Source organism: Ochotona curzoniae, unplaced genomic scaffold (assembly GCF_017591425.1).
Source record: "Ochotona curzoniae isolate NIBS_2020 unplaced genomic scaffold, NIBS_Ocur_1.0 contig_1302, whole genome shotgun sequence".
NCBI lineage: Eukaryota > Metazoa > Chordata > Mammalia > Lagomorpha > Ochotonidae > Ochotona > Ochotona curzoniae.
The window spans coordinates 648,056-661,168 of record NW_024465035.1 but is presented as its reverse complement, the minus strand read 5'-3'; the positions used below and the strand labels follow the sequence as shown (position 1 = coordinate 661,168).

Genomic DNA, 13,113 nt, shown 5'->3' with positions numbered 1-13,113 from the left:
TCCACTCTGATGTTAGTACAGCAATCAACTCCTATGAGCTCAGACTTGGTATTCATTTCTGTGATCGGTTTGTTTCTTGTGTAGTGGAATTTTGATATTAACTTTGTTCCTCTTCATTGCTTCATTATCTCTGAATTGTTTCTCTACTGAAAAGCAGAATGGTAGTCCAGGGACCAGTGCTGTGACCCGGTGGGTTAAGCCAAGCCAGTGACACCAGCATCCCATATGAGCATTGGTTCAAGTCCCAGATGCTCTGACCAGCTCCCTGCTAACAGCCTGGGAAGATGGCAGAAGATGGCCCAAGCGCTCCGGCCCCTGCTGTCCACATGAGAGACCCGGCTGGAGCCCCAGGTGCCTGGCTTGGCCTGGTCCAGCCCTGGCCTTGCAGCCGTTTGGGCAGTGTGTTCTGAGTGTTGGCAGTCCTGCCTTGTGATGGCATGCAGTCCTCCGAAGCATTACCAGAGCTCGCAGTGCATGGCAAATGGCCAAGAAACACGGGCCCAGAAACGGTCATCTGTGACATGTAAGAGAGAAAGATAATGACGCAGGGGGCTGTCTCAGAAACAAAGACATTTTGTTGATTTGAAGACAGTAACAAGGAGAGAGATGGAGAGACAGAGAGCACGCACTTCTGTCTGCTGGTTCATTTCCTAGATGGCTGCAAGGGCCAGGACTGATGCAGGCACAAGCCAGAGGCGTCTCCTGGGTCTCCCACGTGGTTGCAGGGGCCGAAGCACTTAGACCATCCTTTGCTGCTTTCTCAGGCACGTGAGCAGGGAGCTGGGTTGGAAGTGGAGCAGCCAGGACAGAGGACAGCAGCTTAACCTGCCCTATGGTAACGTAGGTTTGCATAAGTACTTGGCCTGGAAGAGACCTGAGTGTCAGTAGGAGGGCTGCAGTGTGTGGTTCACGAAGCCTGTACATTTTACGCAGCGTTTACTGAAGTGGTGGGTGGAGGTCTCGCTGGTGAAGGAGGTTGTAGCCATAGATGCAGGCACACCAGCAAAGCCAGGTCTCCCCCATGCAATATACACATGTATTGTACTATTGGTGCAACGTTTCCTTTTTCTGCTCTTTAGTGTGCATCTCCAGCGATTGTTCTCTGAGCTCTGTACCTCTCCTGAGAGTGCCACTTTCCTCCTGCAGTGCACAGAGAACTGAGCAGCCGGAAGAAGTTTAAGATGTGTGTAGGCACATCATGCGTATTCCCATGTGGCTTAGTCCAGCTGAGTGCAGCTGTGTGCACTTGCCTCATATTTCTTAGATAGGAAATTTGCATAAACCAAAGCAAAATTCCTATCAGCCTCTGAGTGCTCCCTACTGTATTGGTTGGGACAAATCCAGTGCTGCCTAATGTATCGGTTGTGACAGAAAAAGTATTCTTGCAGAACTGACCACCCTGTTTCATCTTTTGTCTTTGTTAATTCAGATTGGACCAAAAGGATTGAGTACCAGCCGGGCTCAGGGAGCGTGGCCTTGTTCCCCAGCATCCACCTGGAGACGTGTGATGGAGCCGTGTCCTCCTTACAAGTCACTACAGAACTGCAGACCAACTACATTGGGAAAGGCTGCGACCGGGAGACCTACTCTGAGAAGTCCCTCCAGAAGCTGTGCGGTAGGTGCATGCCTGCTGGGACTGGCTGAGTGACACAAATAAGGTAGTGGGAAAGACCCAGCCCTCCCACCTGTACTTGATTATGGAGTCACCAGGTGGATTCATTTGTAAGGTTGGTGGGACCCAATTCAGACTCCTTTGTAATTATTTGGTGGGCTTGACCAGTGGCCCAGGCAAGCCTCTGGCTTTCATTGGTGACACAGGGATTAAATGATGCAGTAAGGTTAGGAACAACCAGCACAAGTCCTGGAAGACCTCTGCCATGCCCCATCTGTCCTGCTGGCTTCCAAAGAGCTAGCTGGCCAGATTTGAAGAGTGGACACCTCCCCACAGAACCAGCTGCATGATTTGCTGGGCTCCATGCAAATCGAACTGCAGCATCATTGTTCTGTTAGGAATCTTAGTACAGCAATAACAAAGCTTTAGACCAGGGGCTCACAAGTAAGCCTGGAGTCCTTGTCTCTGCTAAGATCATGGATCCCTGAGGCTGGGCTTGGCTGCCGTGAGCAGGGAGAAACTTGGTGTTGGGGTGGAGGTGGGGACATTAACACACATTGGTATAGGCAGAGAGGACTGGGGTCCGTGGATGGGAGGTGGGACTGTGGGACACGGAGCAGGCCAGGACTTGAGAAGCTAAGCTGAAGGAGCTGTGCTATGGGTGTGGAGGAGACCTGGCTTCATAAAGCAACTACTGCGTGCACCCTTGCAGACTCTTCCACGCAGTATTTAGTGCAATGCTCACCTTCACCGTGACAGTGATGTAGATGGAAAATGCAAGGCATGAGTTCATACAGAAGGAAAGAGACTGAGCCAGAACCTGAAGGTGGATCTAGGCATAGCAGACTCATTAAGTCAGCATCCGTGGAGCCCTGGTAGGCCTCTGCAGTGGCAAGGTGGCTCTCTGTAGGAGCCTGGGACGTGTGGCAACGCACAGCAGCTACATGAGAAGGACCACTGTGCCTGCCTGCTTGCCCGCCTGCCCGACCACCCGCCTGTCTGCCTGTCTGCCTGCCTGCCTCTGCAGTTGGCTGCTCCTGTCTTGTTCTCTCCACACAGCCTCAGGAGCCTGCATGGGACACTGCAGCCTTGCCACAGGGGGCTTGGGAAAGGGCCTTCTCTCATGCTGGACCTGCCTGTGCACATAGCCAAATGAAAATGTCAGAACTGAAATCCACTTTGTCTGGGCCCACCTGTTCCTTCTCTCACGTTCCAAGGCTGGTGTTAATGGCACTGCGATTCCCACAGGGACAGCAGGGTCCTTTGTCAAAAGAAGGGCCCTTGCTTAGCAGTAAGGCAGGCAACAGGAGCCTCTCTGCACAGGCTCCTGCTGGCTGTGTTGGTGCCCTTGGCCAGAATGAGCCAGCAGAAGCCTGTGTCCCTCTGCCCCAGGTTTCAGGAGCAGATCCTCATTCTGTGTGTGCTGTGGTCACTGACTGGCCTCACACTGACCGAATCCTGTGTCCAACTCAACTGCCCTACTGGATCAAAGAGGATGCTGGGGGAAAAGGAGCTTTTATAAAGAATTCACTTTATCTCCTGGTCCTGAATCAACTCATGAGTCTGCTACCACCTTGCTTGGTGTATTTTTTAAAGAAATGATTTATGGATTCATGAATGGGAGTGTTAAAGAGAAACAAGGAGAGACAGCAAGCACACGATAGCTCTCCCAGTCGTCTGCATTGGCCAGGGCTGGGCAAACGCCACGAACTAGGTGCTTCATCTGGGTCTCCCATGTGGGCAGCAGGGGCCCAAAGACCTGGACCCTCTTCTGCTGTTTTCCCCATGCCAGTATCAGGAAACTGAAACAGAATGGGGCTTACAGGACAGGAACTAGCACTTCTGTGCAATGCTGGCATTGCAAGTGGTAGCTTTCTCTGCTATGCCACAATGCCAGCCCCAATTGATGTCTTTCTTAATACATACCCAAGGAGTGAAGATTTTGATGGTTATTACAAGAATATGAATTAGTTTATAAAATAAGTACGTGTGTGCCAATCACGTTGCTGTCAGCCTGGGATGGGGAGGGGACCAGCAGCCAGGATGCTGAGGATGCTCAGGCGGGCAGGTTTCTTGGAGCATTGATACATGACCAGAAACACATCCAGGGGAGCCTGAGTAGAGGAACAGTTACAATTACTGAGCCTCCTATGCTCTGAGAAGCCCAAGCTAAGAATGCAGGTTAACCGCAAGACTTGAATCCTCCACCGTGATGGTCAGTCTTCCAGTACCTTAAAAATAACCCAAGGGAGCTGCTGAGGAAGGGAGAAGGTTTCTCTCAGCTCACAGGAATGGAGATTTCAAGATCGGACAACCCCCGGGCTCAGGCACCTGATGAGGGTGGAGGTTGGTAGTCGAGGAACATGAACAAAGGAACCGATCACTTGATCCAGGAAACAAACTGCTCCTGCACGTCCGTGTGCCTCTGTTTGTAAAGCCGTCATGGTCCCTCGTGGGGCTGCACCGAGCTATGCGATCCAGTCCCCCAACTTCCCAAAGGTCCCACCTTCAGGCACTGTCATTGGATTAAGCCTTTACCCTAATCCCACGTCTTCAGCATTAATCCATTAACAATGAAAGAAAGACGGTGGGGGGTTACATTTCCCCCAGGAGCTTGAGGAACTAAATGCGATTCCAGCCTAGTATCTGCTTTCTCAGCCTCTCCCAGGGTGAAGCCCTTACAGAGAGTAGGGAGTCTCTGGACTGTGAGGATGCGCATTTCCTGCAAAGCATAGACCTGCTGACCTGCTCCAAGGCTAGAAAGAAAGCTAGCAGGGCTGAACATTTTCAAAGAAGTGTGTTGGTTTCCCATATTGTGCCTCCCCGAAGGATTTTCCAACACTGTTCCGACTACAAGAGATTTTTCGTGGCGGCTGACTTGAAACCCAACCCCTGAGGTGAGATGAGGTTCTGATATATGGAAGTCAAAAATTCAATGACCCTAGACAAATGGCAGGTAATACACACAACCACCGTCCATTAAACCTTTCAGAGTTTATGAATGATTGGGCAGCCCACGCTGAGAGAGCTGTGCCCTCCGCCCCCAGCACAGGGCCCTCCTTAAGCTCCCTGGGTTTTTTTTTTCTCTCTCTCTTTAAAGGATGTATTTATTTATTTGAAAGTCAGAGTTATGAGAGAAGAGAGGGGAGAGAGATCTTCCATCCCTTGGTGTCTCTCCAGATTGCTACAACAATGGGCACGTCCATAAAGGGTCTTCCACAGGGGTGGCAGGGGCCCATGCACCTGGGCTATCTTCCACTGCTGTTTCCAGGCCCTCAGCAGAGAGCTGGATCAGAAGACTAGCAGCTGGGACATGAACCAATCACCCTACTCATATGGAATGTGGCATCCCAGGCTGTGTCTTTACCTGTTATACCACGACACGGGCCTCTGGAATCCCTGTTGCTTACTGTGTGAACACAGCAAGAAGTTCCTGGTGCTCCCGCTTCCCTGAGCAGCCATGTCTGGCTCCTGAATGGAACAGGGGATGTAGGCTGTTCTGTATTTGAGCCTGTAGGGGAAGCAGTGGAGGCCCAGGGCTCCTGTGGGCCAGCCAGGATTATTAGCCACCTCACCCCTGCGATTCTCCTAATACGTCAGTCTGCCCATGGCCCTTCCCCTCCTTCAGGCTGAGTCCTGTACCTTGGCGCAGGTGACTGCTGCTTTAGCAGAAACCATCGTGATGATGACAGTGGGTAGCTTGCACTCTGCATGTGGCAAGCAGCCTATGCCAGCTCCGGTGTGATCGCTCACTCAGCCCTCAGCGCCATAGGAAGAGGAACCCAGAGTCGGAGAACTAGGCAACTGGCTCACAGTCACAAGCTAGCGAGCCTTGCTGCCCTGTGTCACATCCAGACCAGTATTCTCATAGCACTGGACTGTTAAATCTCAACAAATGGTTATAGAAATGTGTGCTGAGTGACGTGGCTCGCATGCCTTTTCATGGGGTCAGGGTCTAGGGCCTTCCTCAGTCACAGCCCTGATGACAGCCTTGTCCCCGTGCTGGCCCCAAGCTCCTCCAGGTCTGGAGCTGTCTGATTCACATTCATACGGCCAGCATTCTCAGGGGTGTTAGCACAGGTTGACGCTAATTAAACCGATTTCAGGTGAGTGGATGAATGATGCTTGAATTGAATTTGGGCATCCAGATCAAAACCTGGCTTTCTCCAGGAAACTGCCCTGCTGATAAATGCCCCCAGGACTCACCCCATTCCCTAAACTCCTCCCACACCTGTTCCTTGTAGTTCGTTGCATCCTGTTGTGTTCCATGCAATGCTTTTGTGTATAACTTACTGGGGCTTCCCCAAGCAGACCATTGGCAACTCAGGGACTGGGATGGTATGCGTGATGTTTCTTTCCCCAAGTCTCCAAGCCTGTGCTGCGCCCCAGCCTCCACATAAGCACGCTCAATGGTACATCCTGATCTGGGGGCAGGTAACAGAGAAATGACTGTTTCTCTCTGTGTCCTCTGCCCGTAACAGGAGCCTCCTCTGGCATCATTGACCTCCTGCCGCCCCCCAGTGCTGCCACCAACTGGACTGCAGGGCTGCTGGTGGACAGCAGTGAGATGATCTTCAAGTTTGATGGCAGGCAGGGTGCCAAGATTCCTGATGGGATTGTGCCCAAAAACCTGACAGATCAATTCACCATCACCATGTGGATGAGACACGGCCCTAGCCCCGGTGTGCGAGCCGAGAAGGAAACCATCCTCTGCAACTCAGATAAGACCGGTGAGTCTCCAGCCGGGCACACTGGGTCGGCCCGCAGGGTGGAGGCGCAGAGTCTCCAGCCGGGCACGCTGGGTCGGCCCACAGGGTGGAGGCGGTGAGTCTCCAGCTGGGCACACTGGGTCGGCCCGCAGGGTGGAGGCATAGCATTACAGGGTATGGAGAAAAGCTGCAGCATGAGAGGGGCCCTGCAGATATATCCTGAGCATCGGGGAGAGCAAGAGCACAGAGGGTAGAAAAGTGGAGGCACAGATGCAAAGAACGCAAAAGAGAAAGGGAGAGATCTTCAGTCTGCTGGTTCACTCCCTAGGTTGTCAGACTGAAGCCAGGATCTCAAACTCCATCTGGGTCTCTTCCTGGTGATGGTGTCTATCTGGTGACAGGTGTCTACCTGGTGATGGGCATCTGCCCAGTGACAGGTGTCTATCTAGTGATGGGTCTCTACCCAGTGACAGGTGTCTGTCTACCTGGTGATGCTGTTTGGTGACGGGTCTCTACCTGGTGACGGTCATTGAAGCCCTTGGACTGTCATCTGCTGTCTTGCCAGGTGAATTGGCAGTGAGCTGGACAGGAAGTAGGGAAGCCAGGACTGGAACCAATGGCATGGGATGCTGGTATTGTGAGCCGTGACTTAGCACATTGTGACACAAGATTGGGAACTGGTGGTTTTCAAACCAGGTTCCTCAGAGTCTCAGTGACCCCAGAAGAACCTCAGGCTGCTATGAGTGAGGTGATAATGAGGGGGAAGCTTCACTCTTCCGTGAAGCAGAGAAGCCTCGTCTGTAACAGGTGGTAAGGAAGATTTCTACAGGCCGTTTGAATGAAGGGCTGACTTAAAATACAAGTTGGAAAATCCCTCTCATAGGTAATCATGATCACGAACTTTAGTAGACGTCTATTTCGTGTCGCGTGTTTATGCAAGTCAGAGTGATGGTTAAAATGCTGCTTAACTTACTAGTCACGTGATCTTGGGCTCATTGTCAATCTCTAGGTCTCGCTTTCCATCTGTAAAATGGGCCCTACAGTGTTATCTACCTCTTAGGGGTTTTATGAAGGTTAAATGTGTTGATGTATGTATGGAGAGCTCAGGACAGTGCTTGGAACATAGAAAATACGCCTGGTGTTAGCTGTTGCTGTTCCAAATGGTTTTTGCATTTGTAAAATTTTTATTATTGCATTTCCCACGCTAAGGATAAGCAAAAATCACTGAGTGCTCAAATTGTCACAAATAGTTATACGGCCAGTAGATTTCAAAATTGGAACAGCAACTTAGATCCAATGAAATTTAAATTCTTTGTACACACACATATATACATTGAGGTCACAGCTCTGATTCTAGTCCACCATTCCCCATGCTATGACATGAGTCAAAACACCCCGACCCCATCATCACAAAAGCAGCTGTCATTAAGAAGTCCTTGCAGAAGCAGGACTCAGCCTGACCACTCTTTCAGTGGCTTGGGAAGTTCTAAAAACCAACAAACAAAAACTCATTGAGCCTCAGTTTCCCCATTTGCAAAGGGGGAACAACACAAACATGGAATACAACATGAAACCACTCAGCTACATCTGACGACCAGTGCTCGGCTGCTGTGGTCCCCGTCACTCTGGGTTTGTTCCCACTAACTGGAGCTGCAGGAGTTCCCACACTGCCCATCCACTGACCTTCACTTAAGATATTAATCTATTTTTTTGGATGTAGAAATGGAGATGGAGTTGCCTGGCTTTCCCCCTGGCCCATGACTGAGCTGCGCAGGCATTAGGGCTGAGGGTTGGCTTTGCTCTCAGACCTGCATGAGGTGGCACTGGGTCCAGAACCATGCTGAGCAACCAAGAGTCTGGGGCACGTGGTGGGCTGCTCCTACCATGCTCTTTGAGCAGCAGCTCAGGAACGTGCAGAGGTAGAGAGCCGAGCTGGCATGAGTAGCTGCAGGCACACCAGCCAAAAGGTTTGCATAACAAGAAATTCAAGAGTAATTTATTTTGGTCCAAAAAAGATACATTTGAAATCCATACATAGTTCTCTCATATTATGCATGTCCATGAGTTTTTGAAGACCCACAGATAGAGCCATGTGAGATGCAGCAAGCACACCTGGGAGGCAGGCGAGACACACGTTCCTGCCCACCGAGGAGGCCCTGCACTGTGGCAGGTGGAGGGACTGATCCAGGACACAACCACTTACCAAGAACCTGGATTCCTTGGGCGGCATGCTCCCAGCCCAGACCACAGCCCCAGCAGTTCTTGTTAGAATAGGTGAGCGCATGGGTAGCAGTGTGTGGACGCCAGCCCCCAGTATCCCCATCTCAAGGAGCCAGAGTCTCAGGGGGTTCTGTTGCGCAGCCATGGCCAGCAACCCTGCCTACACCTGCGAGACCTCCTGTCCTCTCAACAAATCCATCAGCGGGCATTCGAGCTCCCATGGTCAGCAAGACCTGCTCTTGTGTAAAATGACACGTGACAAATTAACTTGTGACCAGCCCAACGAGATGGGAAGATTTTTTTTTCTAACTTCTGAGACTTAAAATCTATACCTAGCTCCTTATCTGAAATGAAAACAAAAATGTCAAAAATAAATTAAAACTTGGTTCAGAATTTTTTATGTCAAAAATCTTTCAAGTTATATAAAAACAACATATGTTTATAGCAGAAATGTGAAAACACAGAAGAATATAAAAAAAGAGGATTATAGACCACCTTAAATCCTAACACTTGGGGACATGCTGTCTCATAACGTTTTGCACATTTCATTGAGATGCTATTTTTGTTGCCATACATATGTAGAAAATGCTTACAGTTTTCAATACATTTTTATAATGCATGTGATGCTATTATCTGTCTCTGTTGTGTAACTATATCCAGATAATTTTCTATGTGATAAAATATTCTTTAAAAATGTGAATTATATAGCAGTATAAAATTCTGCCATATGGATTTATCATACTTCATTTAACTGGCTCCTTTTTGTTAAACATTTAGATTATCTCCTTTTAAATACAAATAAAACTGTGCCACAGCGAGCATTCTGGCCCGTGCCTTTGGGGCATTCCTGATTCTTTCCTGACCAGAAGTGGAATTACTTGAGTCCAAGAATATAAATGTTAGGAAAGCTATTAATGTAAATTGTCAAATCGCCCTTCACAAGATCGCAATAATTGCTGTTTGCCACACTAAATAAAGCTTATTAATGCACATTCATTACAAAGTAATTTATAAATAGCTGTATATCAGAATTGATTAGTCAGCAAAGACTAATTGCAGGAGAGAGAACAAGAGAGCAAGTAAGAGAGATTACCACTACCACCAACAGAATATGAAACTCTTGGAGTTTCATATTCCATCACAGTGTTCCCTCTGGTCCTGACAGAGCCCTCCTGTGCAGCTACGCTTTGTCCATGCGGAGGTCCCAGGCCACCATGACCCGTAGGGCTGCCATCTTTAACCACAGGACAGAAAGTTAGAGTAGAACATTGAATGTTCTATTAGGACAGAAGATGGTAGATCTCACCTCTAATCAAGTTTTGTTGGCCAGAAAGTGGTCTTAGTGCCCCAGCTAGGCTCAGGAGAGGTGGTGAATGGAGTCACTGTGTCTAGGAGCAGGATCACAGGGCTTGGGGGTCTGGTGTGCAGCCCTGGGACGACTCCATCCTCACCTCCCAGGTTGAGCCTTTCCTCTTTCTGCTGCTTTTTCTGATGGCTGCTCCTCACCTGTCTTCTCTCAGTAATCCCCTTTGAGCTATAGCTGCCATTCCTGCTGGGCTGTCCTTATGCTATTTCTTGTGTTTCGTTGAGAACAGTGACAGATACGTGGTCTCTGAGGCACTAGCCATGACCCTGAATGCCTTTATGAGGGAGAGAGGAGAGAGGCCAACCTTGTCCAGATATCAACAGCAGGCAAGTTGACAGTGCCTGCTTAATAGAATGCTCTAGAACATTCTAGAACAGCCTCCTGCCTGCAGGCAAAGGGAAACAGTGTTCTTGCACCCCCAGACAGACCTAGCAAAGTCACTTGGAAGGCATGAGATTGTCTGCTCTAGAGAAGAAGGTAAGCCTCACTCCATACTGGTGTCAAAGCAGATCCCCGGATAATCCTGGGGGAAGTTTATGTCTCCAGGAGTTTAAGATGCATGAAAGCTGGGACCTGACTTGTCCAGAGTGTCTAAAGTCAAGGGGCTGTTAGGGTTGCATCCATGGGAGAGTAAGATGGGCAAGTTAGGAGAGCAGATTTTGTAACTATCTGGCAAGACGTAAGTGGTTTCCCTCTTGTCCTTGTGGGCCAAATGGGCTTCCAGAACTGAGCTTCAGGCCAATGGCTGCCTGCCATGTGAGTCCAGAGGTGAATGTGGGCATGGGCAGGAGCTGAGGGGGATCAGGAAAGTTCGACTGGAATGGAGAGGTAAGGGCCCCCACAGTGGGGTGGAGTCAACATGGAGGACAGGCATTCCTCCATAGACTCAGAGCAGAGCCATCCTCCCTGGGGAGGCAGTGAGGCAGTGAGAACCTCAAGTCTCTGCACAGCCTCCCCACAAACCAATCTTCATACTCCTGAAAGAGCCTCTGTGTAGACACCTGCCATGAGAAAGGAGTTACAACAGCCGTTGGGAAATCACCAGCTCTGGCCAGACGCTGTGCTTCCTTCTGCTTTGTCTGCCTTCCCCACCTCTTACCTAGGAGCCAGCAGGGACTGGGGAGATGAGGGGTAAGACAAGAACAGAAACATAGGCCTCCGCAGCCACTGAGCCGTGAATCCAGGCTGAGAGGAGGAAGGGTTCCATCTTGCAGCTGGTTGAGATGTCTGAAGTGTGACCTGGATATGCCTCTCTGAGGCTTACTCTGCCATCTAAAGTGACTGGAAGGCTTTTGAATCTGCCAGGGATGTAGACAAAGAAAAGGAAAGAAAGCTTCCCTGAAGAATGCCTAAGGGCAGTTGACTCCTGAATGTGTGGTGCCAGTGTGCACTGGGCACACCAGCTGCCTGCAGCGCACATGAGGCAGGGAGAGACGGACCACCAAGCTAGAGGCTGTGTACAAACATCTTACAAAGAGCTGTTCTTTCCTGCTGCTCTCCTCATCTCCAGCCTTTCTTGTCTCTAATTAAACACAAAAGGCAAGAACTCTTCCTATAGGGAGGTACCTCAAAAATTCACAGGGAAATTGAATTACAAAATAATTTGTCTGGATGTCAAGTTTTCATAATGTGCAATTTCCATGAACTTTGGAATTGTTTTAACGACAGGGAAAGGAGGATGATTCATCCTCTGGTTCACTCCCTGAATGGCTGTAACAGCCAGAGCTGACACAGCCAAAACCAGAAAGTGCAACTGAGACTTCCGTGTGGGCTGCAGGGACCCAGGCGTCAGCCACTGCTTTCCCAGATGTGTTAGCTGGGAGCTGGGTTGGAGGCAGAGCTGCTGAAGTTGAACGACAGCTCTGACAAAGGATGCCTGACCTAACCCATCTGTACCACAACACCAGCGTTGCTCCCTCCCCAAATTCTCTTTCATTTTTTCAGAAAAAGAAAGTATTTATTTAGTTGAAAGTCAAAGTTACAAAAAAGAGAGGGAGAGACAGACAGAGGTTTTCTATCTGCTGGCTCTTTCCCCAGATGGCTACAGGAGCAAGGACTGAGCCAAAGCCAGGAGCCCAGGAACTCTATCCAGGTATCCCACATGGGTGGAAGGGGCCCGAGCACTTGGTCCATCATCTGCTGCTATCTCCAGGCCATTGGCAGGGAGATGGACTGCAAGTGGAGTGGGCAGGGCTCCAACCAGTGGCCATATGGAATGCTGGCATCACAAGTGATGACTGTATCCACGTGCCACAACACCGGCCTGCCCTTCTGCTTCCTTAACAGCTACCAATAGAAACTATTGGGAGCCAGGACAGAAGCACTTAGTAAAATCCGATGACCCTGCTGGGGTGTTTTTGCTGAGACCCACACTTGGCAACCAGTGGTCTTCTACCTGCCACTCCTTGGTGACATCCTTATGTGAAGGCAGCCGCTGCTCGCCTTGGCTGCGGTGCCATCATCACGAGGCGAGGTAATCGCTCTCCTAATAGCAAACAGCTCTCGAGCATCTGTTCTGGGCAGATGCTTTCCATGCATCTCCTCCTTGTACCAATTAAAATGCTTCAGTTACAATGGATGGGAAGTCGAGGTCAAGCTGATATCGGACAGCAGCATAGGCATTGTGACTGAAGACTGCCAGGGCTGTCTGTGGCCCCTTTTCCCTGCAGGTTCTCAGCTCTGCACTTACAGGCATGTCTGTGTCCCACTAGCACACAGAACTGCAGCAGCTCCTGCCCCCGGCTACATGTGCCACATGGTGCACCTTTCAGAAGGGAAACGAATTCTCTTCTAGTTGCTGTTTTCTCGGAGACAAAGAGAGGTTTCTTTCTGAACTGTTTAGGAAAACTCACATTATTGCCCTGAACTAACTCACATGCCAGGTCCCAATTGGAGCCCTGTGAGGCAGAAGCATGGTGGGGATAAAACCCCGACCAAACCCTGTGGCAAGTGATGGGCCGGAGCCTGCCAAGCCCAGTCCTGGGGGTAGATTCATGCTGGCAAGGGTGTACGCGCTCTCCCATCCTCAGGGCATATTTTGTGGTACAGTGAGGACATTGAGGCTGGATAATTCTCCCCACTCTCACTCGAAGAGTCAGTTCAGCTCAAATCCGACTCTCGGACGCATGCTCTTCCCGTTGTGCGTGATCACCTCCTCACCCGACACACACGGAGCATGCTCCTGGTGGATCTCTGGGTGCCATCAG

The 13,113-nt window shown here is 50.1% G+C and overlaps 1 protein-coding gene across 1 annotated transcript in view; it reads left to right on the top strand.

Moving 5' to 3' along the window:
- Nucleotides 1-13,113, top strand: part of CLSTN2 (calsyntenin 2) — a 411,318-nt gene that overhangs the window by 346,574 nt on the left and 51,631 nt on the right. Inside the window, exons 6-7 of the mRNA XM_040964996.1 lie at nucleotides 1,430-1,615; nucleotides 6,094-6,342. Of these exons, the coding sequence (XP_040820930.1) occupies nucleotides 1,430-1,615; nucleotides 6,094-6,342 (435 nt within the window). The remainder of the gene's footprint in view (nucleotides 1-1,429; nucleotides 1,616-6,093; nucleotides 6,343-13,113) is intronic.